General features: G+C 55.0%; 2 protein-coding genes across 3 annotated transcripts in view; one reads left to right on the top strand and one right to left on the bottom strand.

The window, feature by feature from the left end:
• Vps37b (VPS37B subunit of ESCRT-I) overlaps nucleotides 1-11,759 on the top strand; it is a 29,126-nt gene extending 17,367 nt beyond the window's left edge. The window contains exons 2-4 of the mRNA XM_052755418.1: nucleotides 5,871-6,042; nucleotides 8,649-8,731; nucleotides 9,608-11,759. Of these exons, the coding sequence (XP_052611378.1) occupies nucleotides 5,871-6,042; nucleotides 8,649-8,731; nucleotides 9,608-10,099 (747 nt within the window). The 3' untranslated portion in view covers nucleotides 10,100-11,759. The remainder of the gene's footprint in view (nucleotides 1-5,870; nucleotides 6,043-8,648; nucleotides 8,732-9,607) is intronic.
• A 2,066-nt stretch (nucleotides 11,760-13,825) lies between these two features.
• Hip1r (huntingtin interacting protein 1 related) overlaps nucleotides 13,826-17,230 on the bottom strand; it is a 30,924-nt gene continuing 27,519 nt past the window's right edge. For both annotated transcript variants that reach the window (XM_052755409.1, XM_052755410.1), the window contains exons 23-32: nucleotides 16,966-17,076; nucleotides 16,781-16,839; nucleotides 16,543-16,573; nucleotides 16,398-16,460; nucleotides 16,054-16,154; nucleotides 15,831-15,936; nucleotides 15,595-15,718; nucleotides 15,438-15,499; nucleotides 15,130-15,336; nucleotides 13,826-14,967 (exon numbers count right to left, since the gene is read on the bottom strand). In XM_052755409.1, the coding sequence (XP_052611369.1) occupies nucleotides 14,920-14,967; nucleotides 15,130-15,336; nucleotides 15,438-15,499; nucleotides 15,595-15,718; nucleotides 15,831-15,936; nucleotides 16,054-16,154; nucleotides 16,398-16,460; nucleotides 16,543-16,573; nucleotides 16,781-16,839; nucleotides 16,966-17,076 (912 nt within the window). In that variant the 3' untranslated portion in view covers nucleotides 13,826-14,919. The remainder of the gene's footprint in view (nucleotides 14,968-15,129; nucleotides 15,337-15,437; nucleotides 15,500-15,594; nucleotides 15,719-15,830; nucleotides 15,937-16,053; nucleotides 16,155-16,397; nucleotides 16,461-16,542; nucleotides 16,574-16,780; nucleotides 16,840-16,965; nucleotides 17,077-17,230) is intronic.

The raw sequence follows: 17,230 nt of genomic DNA, 5'->3' as shown, positions 1-17,230 counted from the left end.
GTGGCCTCAAAACAGGAATGTGTGTGGCACGGTCCAGGGGCCTGGCATGATGTGCCTGTGGTCCCTGGAGGGTCTAGAAGAACCCAGGAGAACGCCGGTCTCTCACTTCTTGTGGCGGCCAGCTCCCTGGGTTGTGGCCACAGTTCTGTCACTCAGAGGCCGCAGAGCGCGTTGAGGGTGAGGGTCTGGTTTGGGGTGGGGCCCGCTCAGTTTAGATAAAGGCAGCTTAGAGCCATTGCCAGGCCTGGCAGAGGTGTGGGTAGGACAGTGGGGACCTAGGAGTCGTGTGAACAAATCTAGTGGGAAGTGTCCTATCTGCCAGGTGTGGGACTTCGGTTTACTGCCCAGTGACATGTTTGCTTGTTCAGTACAGCCAGGCTGCACACCTGTGCATACACTACCCACAGGGTGGTCAGAGGTGACCCAGCCGGGCCCAGTGCTCACTGGACTTGCATCATCTGACAGACTTCCAGGACTGCTAAGAATTTTCCAACTAGACTGTGGTGGCGCACGCCTTTAATCCCAGTGCCTGGGAGGCAGAGCCAGGTGGATCTCTGAGTTCGAGGCCAGCCTGGGCTACAGAGTGAGTTCCAGGACAGGCTCCAAAACTACACAGAGAAACCTGTGTGGAAAAACGAAATAAAGAGACTTTCCATTCATTTGTTGGTATTTGCTCATGTGGCTCAGCAGTGCCGATTGGGTTGTCATGCTGAGGTCATCCTGTGTGTAAAGCGGGAGTCAGGGGCTGCCTGCCAGGAGTAGTTTTCCATGAAAAAGCTTGGAAACGGGACAGACTCGCCTGCCTTAGCATTTAGGAAGACATGGCTATAATTACAGACGAGGGAGCCAAGCCCTGGTCGGCTTGGGTCAGAACTTCATGTTGAGAAGTAGCTGGTTTGGATAGTGTCCACTGGAAACTCGGCCTTTGACCTGGCCCTAGCCAGCAGGGCTTCAGGGAGTCTCGTGTCTCTGTCCCTGTCTGTGTCCCATCTGTAAGCGTGGCGCGGGCACAGGGAGCTTACATCTGTCTGCCGCTTTTTTTCTTTTTTGGTTTTTCGAGACAGGGTTTCCCTGTGTAGCTTTGCGCCTTTCCTGGAACTCACTTTGTAGTTCCAGGCTGGCCTCGAACTCACAGAGATCCGCCTGCCTCTGCCTCCCGAGTGCTGGGATTAAAGGCGTGCGCCACCACCGCCCAGCTCTGTTTGCTTCTTGTTGGGTATTTTCTAATGGGTCTGTTCATTTCAGTCAATGTCATTTTTGGTGTGTTGTGTGTGCGTGCACACGCACTGACGGAGGCCAACGATCAGCACTGGGGTTTGCTCACTCTCTCTCTCTCTCTCTCTCTCTCTCTCTCTCTCTCTCTCTCTTTCTCTCTCTTTCTCTCCCCCTCCCTCCCTCCCCTTATCCTTTGAGACTAGGTCTCTTTGAACCTGAGCTCACCCGCTGGCTGGCCTGGCTGACCTGTGAGCTCCAGGCTCTGCCAGCTTCTCACCTCAGCACTGGACTTACAGCCTGAGACACACCGGGCTCCTGCATGGGCTGGGATCTGAACCCAGTCCTCGGGCTCTTTACCTGTGGACTCTCCCCAGCTGCCCTTCCCCCTTCATCTTTAAAGGGGGGCCCTTTGTTTCCCCGGGGGTCTGCCTTCTGTCTGCATTAACATCAGAAAGGTGGGGCTTTGTTTGTGTTTGTTTTTATTGTAAGGAAATGACTTGTTTCTCTGTTAAAATGAATCAAGTGATTAAAAAAAAAAAATCAAGTGGTAGTTCAAATTAGAAGGAGTGAAAGTGAACTGATTCCACCAGGCCGGGCGGCCATGTTAACTAACTCTGGGCAGCTGGCCTAGACAGCCTTCCTCAAGCTCAGGGGCAGAAGTAGCCATGCAAATGGGCCCTGATCAATGTCACGCACCGATCATTTTCCCGTAGGAGGAGAGGGAAGGCGAAGTGAAACTGAGAACATTTACAGAAATGGTCCTTCACCACAGAGAAATGGTTTCCTGAAAAGATTTCTTTATGGTTAAGAAGAAGGATGGGCCCTGGGAAAAGATCAGGGGCTGCGGCCACTGCCCGTCTCAGTTGGCGGGACACACGCCGTCGCTGTCAGGAGGACAAGGGTGTGAGCAAATTGGATTCTTTTTAAGCCTGACATTTGCTAAAGTGGACATCCCTCTGTGTCCTCAGATCCGTTACTGGGCCAGGGTGGCCCTGCTGAACTTCCCTGGTCCCTCCATCCGGCCCAGCCCCCGGTCTCGGCCAAAGTTACAAAAGCTAGGAAAAGGAGGTCCGCCTGGCCAGGGCATTCCCGACCCGTGTCCTCTGGAGGTTGGGGACCTTCTTGGGGTGGCCACTTAGGATTGCCCTTACTTGTTCACATAAAAGCCACCAGCTGGCCCAAAGGGTATAAAAAAATACAGCGGTTTAACAGCTGGCTGCCGGCGGTGGGCGTTGGTTTGGCTGCCTTTATTGGTGGGTGGCTCCTCTCAGGTTGCCTTGTAAAGCACAGGCTTCCTTGTGCTTCTTCCTCCCAGGACTTTGTGCTGTGTAGGGCAAGTGGTCCTGACTGTACCCTGTGGGCACAAGGTATTTTTGTATTTGCATTTCATAGAGAAACTGGAGTGGTGTGTCTCAGTTTAGCCGCATGGTGGGATCCCCTGAGAGTTGGGGAAAGTGTCTTTGCCTGGGCCCCTCCAGACATGAACTGGTAGTGGTCGGTGTGGATTTAGGGTGTGTGTAGCTTAACGCATGCTAGGCAGGTGCTCTGCTGCCGAGCTGTGCCCCAGCCCATGGGCACTGGGCTTTTCAACACTCCCTTTCAGGAGCATTCTGATTGGTAGCCGCTGTTGTGAGCTGCATTTAAGGACGCCAAGGCAAGTACTTGAATGCCACCTTTCCCACGCCCGCCTCACGACCCTGAGTCCACTGTGTGGCTTCTGCTAAGAACTTCTAGGGACATTCTGCTTTGGAAACTACCCACAGTGTGTGACCCCACGTGCCCCCAGATAGGCTTAGACTCAAGTGACATTCTTAGAGAGCTGGCGGGCGCACAAAGCTGTAGAGCACAATGCTCTGCGTCCCTTGACCACGGCTCACTTTTTCCTACTCCATATTTTGTTACCCTGTGCATTGTTGTTTGACGGTAGCGATGGAACCCAGGGCCTTGCACACGATTAACCAGCAAGCAGATGGTTTCTGGTTTGTTTGTGAGGGGGTGGGGGACGTGTACTGGTGGATCAGCAGATTTCACTGAGTGGTCCCTGTGTCCTGAGGTCTGTTGTGCCAAGCACCATCTAGTAGCTTGGGTTTTGATGGGACGTGATAGACGGTGAACAAGGAGAGCCATTTCTTACTGTAGAAAGAGTGCAGTGGCAGGGGATAGCTGTGAGTTTGAGACAGTCGGAAGCCTCTGAGCAAGAGTGTGAAGAACAGGCCAGCTCCAGAGCCTGCTCTCAGCCAACAGGGAAGGGGCAAGAGTGGCCTTACAGAGAAGGTGGAAGACTCGGTTCCATTGATGTCGCTTTCCTGAGAGTTCTGTTCTCCTGAGTTTTCTCTGCCTACCTTAGGCCTGGAAGAGGGTGGCTTTTCAGCAAATGCTTATGGATCAAAGAATTACAGTGTCAGTATTGGCGTGTACATGCCACGTGACAGTGGTGGGTCATGGTGTCTCCATCTCAGTACTTGGGAAGCTGAGGCAGGACGATTGTGAGTGTGTGGCCAGCCTGGCCTACACAGTGAGACCCTGTCTCCAAAAAGAAAAAAAAACAAAAACAAAACCCAAAACTAACAGTACAGAGCTCCAGGCCTGGGAGCCATGTCCTGGTACTCACCTTGGCCTTGAACATGCCCCTGCCTCTCATAAGGCAACACGGGGTGGGGGTGGGGCAGGAGGGGGCCCACAGCAGTTTGTTTGCTTATGACCAAGCTTGATTTTGGCGGAACCATAGATTCAAATGTTAGACGTAAGACAGAGCTCCTGTGTCCCTCATCTCATCCCCAGTGGTAGATTCTGGCAAAGTTCTAACACATTACATTCTCACAGCCACGGTATTGACCCTGGTCAATGGAGACGTCTGCCACCAATCAGAGGTAGTCTCCTCACAGCCCTCTGCCTCTTCACAAACCCCACACCTCTGCGTTTTGATATCTGAGACTACTGGATGTGTAGAATCATGGGATACATGGCCCTTCAGGGTTGGATTTTTTCACTCCTTGTGATTCCCTGGGTTTTTATTCGGGTTGTTCCAAGTATGAGTGTGCTCTCCCTTTTCGTTGCCAGATAGTATTCCATGGTATGGATGTGTCAAAGCTGACTGCTTCAAGTTTTAGATTATTTTCAACAAATCTACTGGGAAATTCAAGTGCAGAAGAGTGTGTGTGTGTGTGTGTGTGTGTACACAAGCTTTTGTTTCTCTGGATGAATTCCCAGAAGTACAGTTTCTGGGTCAAATGATATTTCCATGTTTAGTTTCATAAGAAGTGCCAGAGTGGATGGACACGGTTTATTTTTGTTGGTTCTTCCCAACAGCTTAACAATGGAAGGAAAGACTCACGTGGCCATCAGTCCACGGAGCCCACAGCGAGCTCGGGGTGCCTCTGGGGTAGATGGGGCCCAGGAGCCCTACCTGCCTCTCAGGGGCCCTCCTTAAAGTACCGCTTTCCCTTGCCGGACTCTCCCTGCTTGCTTAAGCAGCAGAGAGAGAAAGGTGTCCCTGCCACCAGCCTTGGGGTGCTGCAGGCTCTGGTTTTACAGTGTTGAGATGGGGGAGGGGTGTCAAGTGGCTTTGGGACTGGGGTCCTCTCTGATTTCGGAGGACTGTGGTCTTTAGGGCCTGTGGTCGTAGCTGAACAAGTGTATGGGGATCAGGTGCCCAATATTCAAGGGCTTTTCCTTTGTTCTGGGAGTTCCTGTCTCTGCTGGGTGTGTACCGTGTGTGAGTGTGCTGTGCAATCCCACCCCGTACCTGGTGGGAGGTGGGGGAGCAGAGGACTATATACAGAATGCAGAGAGGAAGGAAGTCTTAGCAAAAATAACCTGGGTGGGGTGGCAGACGATTTTCACGGGAAAACCGGTGGCTGGGTGGGTTGAAGAACCACTGGAAGAGGTGTAGACGTGTCGCCTTGGTGAGGGGTGAACTTAAAATGCAGAAAGTGAGGTCGCAGTGGGCAGGCTGGGGAGAGGGAGCATGTCACGAGTGAGGGAATAGTCTTTGAACAGACTGTGGCCAAGCTTTGTCCTTAACCCCTCACAGCCTCCTACCCCAAGGTCCACACAGCCAGCTTTCGGTATCTGTCAGCCAGATAGCCTTGAGTCAGTGAGGAGAAGCCTGATGGGCAGGCACAGTCACCCCTTTCCCCATGGGTTGGCTTTGCTAATGGGATGACCCAGGAGCGGGGCTGCTGGGCGTGGGAAACATGGGAGACGCGGTCACTGTAAACATAATTCTCTCTCTGCCCGGCTGGGCTCCTTTGATCTGAGGCTGATGAAGCATACGTTGGCATCCTGCCAGCTTAGACCCCTCTGATAAAAGTGGCCCTGATTTCCTCTGCAGCAGCAGGAGCTGGCCCTGGACAGTCCTGCCTGCGCCGTCACAGCTGTTGAGTTCTGCCAGCACAGCAGCAGCTGTACAGAATTCAAGTCAGTGCAGCCATGGACGCCAGAGTCCTGCGCTGAACCGTTGGGAGGGAAGCGGGCCTTGCCCTTTGTGACTTGGGGGGAGCGCCCACAAGACGGTGGAGGGGCAGGAGTCTCTGCATGGAGCCATCTGGGAGAGAGCGGGGCAGGGTGGGGGGGGAGGCTCTGGGAGGGGGGCACCTAGCACTTGCCCATGAACTAAGCTCTGTGGGTCTCACCAGCTTGTGTGTTTCTTGCAGACGCAGACTGTTCAGCTTAACAAAGAGATGACACTGGCTAGCAACCGGAGCCTGGCAGAGGCAAACCTTTTGTACCAGCCCCAACTGGATGCTCAGAAAGCTCACCTGACCCAAAAATACCAGGAACTCCAGGTTCTCTTTGAGGCCTATCAGATAAAGAAGACCAAGCTAGGTAACTCTCCTCAGGCAAGCTCTTGAGACTAAAGAGTTGAAGGAAGGCTACATAGTTCAAGCGATAACCCTGCCAGGAGAATGACCTGAAAAACTTGAGGCCACGACAAAGACTCGGCCGTAAAAAGCAAGTGGTGTGTGCCGCTTGTTCAGGGCAGCCACTTTCTGAATTGAAGACTGCACCCGCTCCAGGTAGCGGAGGAGAAAAGGCAGCCTTCTGAGTCGTGGTGGTCAGAAGTGTGCGGTTCTAGATGGCCAGAGAGCCTACCACTGCAGCGTCGGGTGGAGATGTCACGGGAGTCTCACCTCTGTGCAGAGACGAGGGACTGAGTGAGTGAGAGCATGCGTGCGTGCGTGCGTGTGTGTGCTCGAAAGGTAGAACCTTGCTGCTTCTACCTCCCAAGTACTGGAATTGCGGGTGTAAATAAGAAACCTCGGGGAGGCCAGGCATGGTGGCGCACGCCTTTAATCCCAGCACTTGGGAGACAGAGGCAGGTGGATCTCTGTGAGTTTGAGGACAACCTGGTCTACAGAGTTGATTTCCAGGACAGCCAGGGCTACACAGAGAGGCCCTATCTCAAAAAAACAAAAAAGGTAAATATTGTCTGGACTGGAGACGTGGCTCAGGGTTTAAGAATATTTGCTGCTCTTCTTCCAAGTTTGGTTCCCAGAAGCTACAGCAGGCAACCGAACAACTCCCTGTAACTCCAGCTCCAGGGGATTCAGTGTCTTCTGGTACCAGCACATACATGTAGACACACATGCAGGTATACACACACAAGCGTTAAAACACATGGTGTGGTGGCCACACCTTTAATCCCAGCACTGGGAGGCAGAGGCAGGCAGATCGCTGTGAGTTCGAGGCCAGCCTGGTCTACAGAGTGAGCTCCAGGAAAGGCACAAAGCTACACAGAGAAACCCTGTCTCGAAAAACCAAAAAAAAGTAAAAAAAAAAAAAAAAAAAAAAAAAAAAAAAAAAAAAAAGAAGGCAGAGGCAGATAGATCTGTGAGTTCTAGGCTAGCTGGTCTACAGAATGAGTTCCAGGCCAGTCAGGGCTACTTAGTGAGACCCGTCTCAAAAATGAAAACCAAAATCACCTTCTTTTGTGAAGTTTAGTGGTGGCTGCTGTTTGTTCTAGTTCCTTCTGTCTCTGTAACATCAGTAAAGTTACCAACACCCTCCCAGAATGGAAGGAAAATTGAAAAGACTAGAAATACCTGGTGCTGGTTTGGGACACCATCTTGGAAGAGCCTTATGGCCCGGCCTTCTGAACACACAGTACAGTCTGTGACTCGGGACACCTGGGCACGCAGCCGTGGAAGGGGATGCCATGTCCATGAGAGGGCCAGCACAGACACTGGGCTTCTGTTTGGTCGTTTTTTGTTTTGGTATAAGCATTAAGTTGAAGAATAGTCCTAAGTGTCCATCTGCAGAGTGCGTGCTGGGGCATGGTGTTTACGCAGTGGAATGGCAGCTTTGAAAAGAAATGAATCTCAGTTACATCTAGAGTCTAGACTGTGGGCAGGGAGATGATGCTGAGTTGAGGTAAATAGCCAGAGCACGCTCTGGTTGCAGAGCCACGACAGCCTTGTCTGCTGCAGAGGCCAGCCCTGAAAGCGGAAGGGAGAGTGGACATGATGGAGCCTGCGGGGAGGTCTTTTCTGGCCTGCCCTGGTGGGGGAAGTACTCAGGTTTTATTCATGTGGTGTGTGTGTGTTTGTTTGTTTTTGGTTTTTCGAGACAGGGTTTCTCTGTGTAGCTTTGCGCCTTTCCTGGAACTCGCTTTGTAGCCCAGGCTGGCCTCGAACTCACAGAGATCCGTGTGTTTGTTTTTTAAGATTGATTTTTATGTAGGTGTCTGTGTGAATGTGTGCTGCCTGACGTGGGTGCTAGGAACTGAACCCAGGTCCTCCGGAGGAGCAGGAAGTGCTCTTAACTCCGCCTTCTCTCCAGCCCCTCCTGCGTTTTTTAATCTACGACCTAAGGCCTGAGTGTGTGCTAGATTAAGGTATCAGTCAAAACTGGGACCTGATTAGAGAAAAAGTAGGAGATGCTCCTTTGAATGGTGACAAAGGCCCGCCGCTGTCGGGGGAGGACTTCAAGGTTCAGGCCGCCTGGCCAGTTTAGTGAGATTGTGTCTTACCTTATGAGTGGGTGGGGTACAGATGGAGGGCGGAGGCAGACTGCCCGCCTTTTGCATGTGAGGCCCTTGTTAACCCTTAGTGCTGGCGAAAGCCCGATGATGAATTAGTGTTGAAGTCTCACATGGGAGGCGGCCGGCCTGGACAGATGCTGGCCTGCTCTGCCTCCTGGAACCTGCTCCTTGCGGTCCCTCTGGTGTATTTGAGGCTTTACTTTCAGATCCTGGAAAGTCTGCTCCTGTTGCCTTTCTAGTTAAAAGGACTTTCTCGGTGGTGCATGCCTTTAGTCCCAGCACTCTGGAGGCAGGCTGATCTCTGAGTTTTAGGACAGCCAGGGCTACACAGAGGAACTGTCTCGAAAAACAAAACAAACGCACGCTTTCTCTAACAAGGAAACTGGAAGCATCCTCGTGGGATGCCCTGCCTCATGCCATCGTGTTTTTTTTTTTTTTTTTGCTTTCCCAGATAAACAGTCAAACAGTGCTTCCTTGGAGACTCTGTTAGCACTTCTTCAAGCAGAAGGGGCCAAGATTGAGGAAGACACTGAGGTAAGGCTGGACGGCCTTGTGGGAATACCTCAGGCCGCATTTCTGGGTCACCTTGTCCAGTCAGTGGACCTGTTTCCTTCAGGACATGGGAACCCCACGCCTCCACTGCCAACAGGTGGCACTTCCCAAGCACACGGGGTTGCGGGCAAGTGGGGATATTGGCCTCTGGCTAGAGAACGTGCTAGGCAGGGGTCCAGAGGGCGCTGACCCCGAGGAGGGTGTGCGTGATGCCCTGCCAGTCTTGGGTGCCCGTGGCTGAGAAGCGTCTGCTGTGGTCAGTGAGTCAGCAGGTCGCTGCAGAGCCTTTCAGACATGGCTGGCTGAATACATGGCCAGAGCCCTGTCAGGGAGGAAGTGAGTCAGGGCTGGCGCAGGTTGCCCAGGTCAGACTATGCTGGTCTGACTAACCGTTAGGCTTTGGTGGGCCCTGATAGCCACAGGCAGGGTCCTCTGCTGTTGACCCGTTCAGGGGGAGTCATTTGGTCAGGTGCAGCCAGGTGGAAACCAGAGGGCAGAGTCTGGGCAGGGACGTCTCTGGAGGAGAGAGCCAGTGGCTCAGGACTGTGGCCTTGTAGGGCAAGGCCCTGCCCGTCCTGCCATCTGTCTCGATTCTGGAGGGTGGCCAACAGCAGGACCACCCACCTCATCCTCCTGTGACTCTGCTTGGTGAGGGCTCCTGCCAGCATCACCCAGGCCCAGGCCCAGCTCCAGGGTGTGCTGCTCTGAGCCCATGGCAGAAGACAGGCAGTGAGGCATATTCTCGGACGGGGTGCTGCAGGGGACAGAACCCTTCCCGTTGCCTGGACTGTGAGGGGAGCTTGCTTCCCAACAGTTGGCTGGCCAGTCTCGTAACCAGGTCTCTCCTGCTTCTTGTAGAACATGGCAGAGAAGTTCCTGGATGGAGAGCTGCCTCTGGATGCCTTCATCGATGTCTACCAGAGCAAGCGGAAGCTGGCCCACATGCGACGTGTGAAAGTGGAGAAGCTCCAGGAGCTGGTGCTGAAGGGACAGAGACTCCCACAGGCCGGGGCCCCAGTACCCCCCAGGGTGCCCGAGCCATCCACTGCCACCCCCCTGCCCTATCCCCCTCTGGAGGCCACCGGGCTCCCTTCTGTCGTGCCGCGGCGCATCCCCCCGCCTCCACCCCCGGTGCCTGCAGGACACATAGCCACCCCGTTCACGGCTGCCATGGGCTCAGGACAGGCTTCTCCATACCCAGGATTACAGTGCCCACCTCTGCCCCCCAGGGTGGGCCTCCCCTCTCAGCAAGGATTCTCGGCACAGCTGGTGTCACCGTACCCGCCAGCCCTGCCCCAGAGACCCCCTCCACGGCTGGCTCCACACCAGCCAGGCTTCATCCTCCAGTGAGCTCCGGGGTCTCTACTTCCTGCAAGACACCCTTCGCCTGCCGTGCCAAGCTCCGCGAACGGAGGCTGTGGAGTCCAGCATCTGGGCCAGTGGCGTGGGTGCCCTGGGCCATGTGTCCATCTGATTTCAGAACTGTAGGTCCGTGGTAAGTAAGAGAGAACGAGTTTTGTGGACCAAGGGAGTTCTGTCTGTGCCCGGCCACAGGCCCGTTCATCACACCAGTCTGTGCTCCGGGTGTGATTTCTAAGTATCTAGTGTTGATGGACTTGTGCATTTGGGAAGATAAACCTCCCCCCTCCGATTTAGAATCATGGCCCTCCTGTTGCAGCTTTATTTAATAAGCATGGTTAGTGATATCTGTTTTATTTTCAAGTCTTGGTCCACCAGCCGCTGTGGCGCTGGTAAAGGCTGGTTTGCACTGGCCAGCCTGGAACGGGTGCCCACAGCCTGGCCTGGCTGGGCAGCTGTGCTGTTGGTTCCGTCTGTGCCGGGCAGGCCGTCAGTCACTTCTCCCTCCCGCCAGACTGGATGCTCTCTCGGTTCAGAACCGTGAGCAGACTTTGCACTTGGCTGCTGTGTGTAGAGGCCGGGAGAGCTGTGGCTCTGGGTGTGAGGCCAGTGTGAGCTGGACTTCACGCAGTACAGCCCTCAGCCCTCACCTCACACCTCAAGCAAGCCTCCTGACGGTTTCTGTGAAAAAAATACTCAGTGTTTTTACTACACTTGTAATTTTCCTGTTTTATATTTGGAAAGAAAACCTTTTTTGACACTCTCAAGACCATTCAGGGAAACTTTTTAAAAAAAAAACGCAGATACTGTTTCAAGCTGGTTCAAAATGCAGATTTATTGAGTGCCGCTTCCTGTCAGGAGAGCAGTGCACGGTCACATCGGTCAGTGCCCGTGCTGTGCCTTAGCTTCACTTGGTGCCAGGACTCAGATGCCTGCAGTGTGCCAGCCATGGCTGCCCTGTTGGGCCCACAGTTAGGCAGGGCCCTGGCGGGCCTCCCTGCTCTGTGCTAGGTCAGAGAAGGCCCATCCACCTTGAGCCGGGGTACTCCCGGGGTACTCCCTCCCGGGCAGTGTTCTCTGCCCTCGCCGACAGTACTGCGGTGTTGGCCAAGGGCGTGGGAGGGTCTGGGGAAGCCCCCCTCACGGGATTGGCAGCAGTGGCTCCTTCCTCTCTGGGATCTCATCTGCGGGTGCCATGTGCAGAGTTCCCAGGGCCCAGGTGGGGGAGGGGCAGCCCCCATCCCTGCTCCCAGAAGAGGGCTGCGTGCCTGTGGGTAGAACTTAGAGCCATCCCCTCACCCTGCCAGCTGGCTGCCACCCAAGGTGACAGAGTCAAGGCAGAGCTGATTAGAGAGCCTGTCCCTGGCAGGGAGGGCCACCAGCCTTTGTCCCCAAGTCCTGTGCTCTGATCATGGACTTGGGCTCCTCCCCACTGGAACTATTCTGTAAAGAGACAAAGCTGTGTGCCACCTTGGTTCCGCTGCCACCAGGAACGCCCTGTGCCCGGTCACGGGCGGCAGCCACGTGGGAGCTCCAGGTGGAGCGGGGAAGGGGCTGCCAGGCTGACCTTGCCATCACTGCCCAGGGCCACAGCTGGCACCGGGCTTGTAAAGCTGTAGAACTCTTAATAAATTGAGAATTACTCATTTCAGTTTGTTGCATTTCTTATTTTTCTTTCAGCCTGCCACTGCTTTACCTGGGGATGTTTGTGACATGGTTCTAGAATGTCAGTGAGCACAGGTCCAGCAGGGGCAGTGACAGTTGTTGGAGTTACAAACAAAAGCCTGATGGCTAGGCAGAGGCAGAAGGATTGCTGAGTTCAAGGCCAGCCTGCTCTACATAATCAAGTTCCAGGCCAGCAAGGGCTACACAGACCCATCTCAAAAAAATAAAGCTGTGGTGTGTTCGGGATCCCTGGCCCTAGCTACAGGACTTTTTGGTGGTTTTTCTGACTGTCCTGGATCTCGCTCTGTAGCCCAGGCTGGCCTCGAACTCAGAGATCCACCTGCCTCTGCCTCCTGAGTGCTGGGATTAAAGGCGTGCGCCACCATGCCTGGCTAGGCTCTTGTATTTTATATATAGCAGTAACAGAACAATGTTGCTGACATAGGACTGTTTGGGATGGCAGCCACAGGGCTGGGGCAGTGTGCTGAGGGTGACTTCACCGCCGTCCCTACCTGTCCACAGGCCTGTGCACCTGACAAAGTAGCTAGGACACCAGCTGCTTCAGGGGGTGGGGTTGGGGCGCTAACATTCTGTTTCTAGAACAGTGTCCTCCGCCACACCAAGCCCCACTGTGTGCTGCCTCATTACTGTGAGGGAGGGGCCTTGCCCCCCTCCTGGGCCTTCAGGTACATGCCACCCCAGGCTGAGCTGCATGCCTGTTTGACTGTGTGTGCCTGCTGCCCCTGGTTGAGCTGTGTACCCTGTGACCTGTGCTCTGTTGACCTTTGCTGAGCTGTGTGTCTGGACCATAAGGCCCCTCCAAGGGATTTGACCCAAGAGCAACCCTGCTCAAGCTGTCGAATGACCTTCTGAGGAAGATGCTCACACAGCCCTATGACGACACACAGGAGATCCCTATGGCCCTATCAGGAAGAAGAAAGCGATTCACCTTGAAAAAGAATCTGATCATTTCTTTCATAGTCGCCAAGGAAGCTTAGAGCCAAATTTGTGGCCCTTTCCTGTATGTCGGACTTCACGGTAATTTGAGGTTTTGTTTTTTTTTTTTTCTCCCTTCCTTCCAAAGACAGGGTTTCTCTGTGTATCCCTGGCTATCCTGGGATTCATTCTGTAGACCAGGCTAGCCTCAAACTCGGCCTGTCTCTGCCCCCAAGTGCTGGGATTAAATGTGTTCACCGTCACTGCCTGGTGATTTATGAGTCTTTATGACCTCAGGCCTACTGGATCTTTGTCTCCCCCTTGGACCCTCTTTACTTACAAGTGGGACCAGAGAAGGATGGTGAATGATTGGAGGCGCGGGACTGACTTCCGGTGTAGGATACCTGCGATGACCTGTCTCCAGTTCCAGTTTGGAGCCCCAGGATGTAAGGTCAGACAGACCCTTGGGGGTCACTAGCTTAGCTTGGACCAATTTTCTCTGGTTTGTAAATAGGAATAAGAAGTATTAGAAGTTCTAGAAAAACATGATTCAGACCTGGCAGCCAGCTCCATCAGCCTCAGACTGGAGATCAATTTGCAAAGCACTTGAACCCCAACAGCACCACACATTGTTCTTGTGTCCTGTAAATGCTGAGTGTGGGGATGAGGGGCCCCCAGCCACCTCTGTTGAGGCTGTAAGTTGAGTGGTGATCTCTGGAACCTGGAGCGTGTGGCAAGGAGGTGACAGTCCTCACCTACCAGTTCAAACCCTAGAAGTCTGGAAACTGCCAACTGTAACCGGGACAAATGGTCACAGCTGTGGTGCCTGGTGTTAACCCCTGGTGAGGACCTGGGGAGAGCATAGGCTTCCAGGCTGGAGTAGCAGTGGCCTTGGGGGTGGGAGGGCGATGGCTAGTTCAGCCTGTAGTAAAGGATGGCCCATGCTGTCGCCCTCGACAGGAAGACTGGTGGTGCATGAGGCAGCCACCAGCTGTACTAGCCAGGCTCTTTGTGTCCCCAGGTTCTAGTGACAACTGCGGCCTCCGGCACAGTGCCAGGATCTCTGTGTACGTGCATCTCTGGGGAAATGAAAAGCTGGCGCAGGCCCTCACCAGGTCACTGGTGACAACAGTCAGGGTTTTATTGCCAGGGGAACTAAACACAGGGACCAGACAGGGCAAAGGCGTCGGCTCCCTCCCACAGCTCCGGACCTTGGCCCATGGTTGGTAGCCTTCCCAGGGCACAGGGCAGGCAGCTGGAGGGAAGCTGGGCACTTATCCAGTCCAGCTGCTGTCTCTATTGGCGGCCTGGATATCCCCCCACCCCAACCATTCCCCCTCAGGCTCGAGAAACACAAATGTATTCAAACTGTTGGGGGCAGGCAAGGCCAGGCCTCCAAGTCTAGGCTGTTCCACCTGAGGCCCACAGGAATTCCTGAGCCGCCGAAAAGTGGGCTGTGGCTTCTGGGTTTTTGTTTTGTTTTTTAGCTCCTTACTGAGCTGAAAGGCCCAAGATTTGGGAGGACTGAAATCTACCCGTGAAGGTGGGCGATAAGCAGCCACACTAGTGAAGGCAGCCAGGCCAGAACGGAAATCAGGAAGTGAAGGGTGGCTGCGGAGTCCGGCTGGGAATGGAGACTCAGTGAGGCATCACCTGAGCCAGGGCTGCCCCAGGCACAGCCGAAGGGCCCCGGCCACCTGCTGCCGGGCTCCCACACAAAGCCGTTTCCTGGGGCTCCGAGCATGGATGTCCTAGCACCAGGCCCCCAGAGGATGACACAGCCCAGCCCACCTGCTCTCCCGTGAGGGCCACATCCCCCTTGTCCCCAAAAGCCAACAGGACCCTCTTTCTGTTCACTTACAGCCTCAGAGTTCAGAGGCAGGGAGGCTCCTGGCCTTTTCCCAGTGTGCCGACTAGACTTAGAAAGAGAGAACAGAATATTCACACCTCCCAGATGTTCACTGCATTGTCGCTCAGGCCTGCTGGGTCCCGGCTGCTCTGGGCAGTTCCTACCTACGATAAATAGACTCAAATCCAGACGAACTATCCCACGGAGCCGAGGCCTCTTCGGCTGGTGAAGGCTGGGGCCTTGGGGTACTGCTTTGGGCTCCAGGTCCAGCCGTTGGAGGACTCTCAGAGGCCCCTTGACCAGATGGATACACGAGGCCCAGGCATGACCAGCAGCCATCCTGCTGAACACCTTAGAGGGCCTAATAGTTCACGAGTTGAGCTGGGTAGACACCATCCTTTTTGTTGAGCTGCAGGGGTCAAAGATGAGGGAGGGGTCAGTAGATGAAGCCAGAAGCACACGTATCATCCAGGTGCAGACACTTACACCCCTGCACGCTCACTCACACACACACACACACACACACACACACTCATGCTCTCCTCCCGAACCCAGTACTGATGCCTGGCACCTGGTTGTCTGGCCTGGGGGCTATGCTGGGTTTCTGGGCCAAGGGTGGCTTCTTGGTGGCTGAACTTCGGGGAGCTGGGCTGGGTCTGCTGGGTTCTTCCTCACCGGGCGTCCCCATCACCCCGGCCAGTACATAGTGCTGTTTGCGCAGCTCCCCCAGCCGCACACGCTCCGCCTCCAGCGTCTTCTCCAGCTCCAATACCCGCACCTGCAGGCCACAAAGCCAGCTCAGCGCTGCCCATGAGTCCCGGGCCTTTTCTAGAGATCCTCTTAAGAGGGAGCCTGGCAGCTGGGGCACGAGGTGCTCACCTGTGTCTCCATCTCCTGCTTCTTCAGCTTGATGAGGGACAGGCCGGAGAAATCCATGGTGTCTGTGGTCGGGGGGGGGGGGGGGGGAGTGGGGAGAATCAGCTGAGTGAGCTCCCCCACCCGCTCTGGGAAGCCCCTTGGGTCCCCAAGCACTCGCCTCTGTCCTCGATCTGCTCCTGGCCCGACTTGGTGGAGGCCACCACGTTGGCGGCCCTCTCGTTGACAGTGCGGGAGCATTCCTGGAGCCGGCTCAGGTGGGGGCTGTGCTTGTCGGCTTTCACCTGCAGGGGGCAGAGTGGGCACGGCTGTGTTGGCCATGGGCAGCCAGTGGGGGCCTCAAGGCCGGGCCTGACCCAAAGCCTGGAGTGGGGACAGCAGGACAGCCTCCCTCACCTTTGAGGCTGCCACCAGCTGGGCCGTGCTGGCTGCAATCTCATGTGAGCAGACGATGAGTTCCTCGTATTTGCCCATGTGAAGCACCACCTTGTCAGCCGACTCCCTGAGGGAGGGATGCGGGCCAGTCAGAGTCTGGGTCTCTGCACCATGAACACCAGGGCAACCCCAAACACCAGACCTTAGTGCCTGGCCCACCCCACCCCCACTTGGGATGACATACACCAACTGTGTGGCTCCCCAGCCCACTGCCTTAGAGGCAGAGATGAGGCCTTCCGTCCACCGTGAATTCTTGGCATAAAATTCCTGTTGCGTGGCTGCCCCCTAGTGGTGATGGAAGGACAGGAGAGGATCAAGGACATTTCAGGTAGGAAAGGGTGCCCAGAGGGTATCCCCTGAAGCACAAGGCATATCCCTGAAGCCTCCCTGAGGTGTGGGGGTTTTTAGCCGTGGCAACAGACACTGTATGGTGGGGGGTTTCATGCACAAAGGGGTCAGGGCGTCTGAGGGTATGTCTCTTGCTGACCCAGCCAGGGGGACTGCCAGACCATAGCCCATCCTGCTCACCCTGCCGCTCTCCACGATTTCCTTCTGTAGGCTGGTGGAGGTCATCACGAGGAGCCGGATGGCCTGCCAAGACCAAGATGTGGCTTTCCAGGTGGTCCCGACACAGAGCCTGCCCTGGGGTCGCCCACCCACCCACTGCACTCACCTTCATCAGGTCTGTGCAGGAGTTGAGGATCCTGAGGAGGGTCAGGGAAGAAAGCAGACAAGTCTGCAGGGTGGCCTTGTGACATCATGCAAGGCTCAGCCACAGCAGGGCAGGGGACATGTGCAGCCTCGTGCCCAGTCCCCTTTCTGGGCAGCTCAACAGTCAGGGAGGTAGAACACCCCACGGACCCAAGGAAGTTGCTTTAAACTGGGGCTTTGGGGATGGAAGCGGGACTTACCTCTCATTGACCTCCAGTTTCACTCCGGAGCTCTCATGGCGGGCCTGGTTCATCATGTCCTATCCCCAGTGACAGAGCATGAGCCAGCGGATTGCAAGAATATACTGTCTATCCCAGCTCAGATGCAGCCTCCAGCCCTTTCAGTTCCTGCAGGAACTGGGGGAGCCCTGATGCTCAGTCCTCACCTCAATCCTCCGCACAGCGTCCTCAATGGCTGCAGAGGTGGCAGCCATCTCCTTGTCAACCATGGCCCCTAGCTCCTCTTGCCGCACATCCAGGCTCTTAGGCTTCAGGTCCTGGGATGGTAAGAGTCAGACAGGTAGACTGAACCTCATCAAGGCCCAGGGAAAGATGTTCAGGGAACAGCAGACTAGGAGGTGGCGGTGTGTGCAGGTCCACGGTTTACTGAAGCTGCAGGCTGTGAGCATGCGCGCCTCCCTAGCCTAGCTC

The sequence above is a fragment of the Peromyscus californicus genome, unplaced genomic scaffold (genome assembly GCF_007827085.1).
Source record: "Peromyscus californicus insignis strain IS unplaced genomic scaffold, ASM782708v3 Scaffold_2__1_contigs__length_46816999, whole genome shotgun sequence".
Classification (NCBI taxonomy): Eukaryota; Metazoa; Chordata; class Mammalia; order Rodentia; family Cricetidae; genus Peromyscus; species Peromyscus californicus.
Note: the sequence above shows the minus strand (reverse complement) of the source record. Positions and strands in the feature narration are given on the sequence as shown.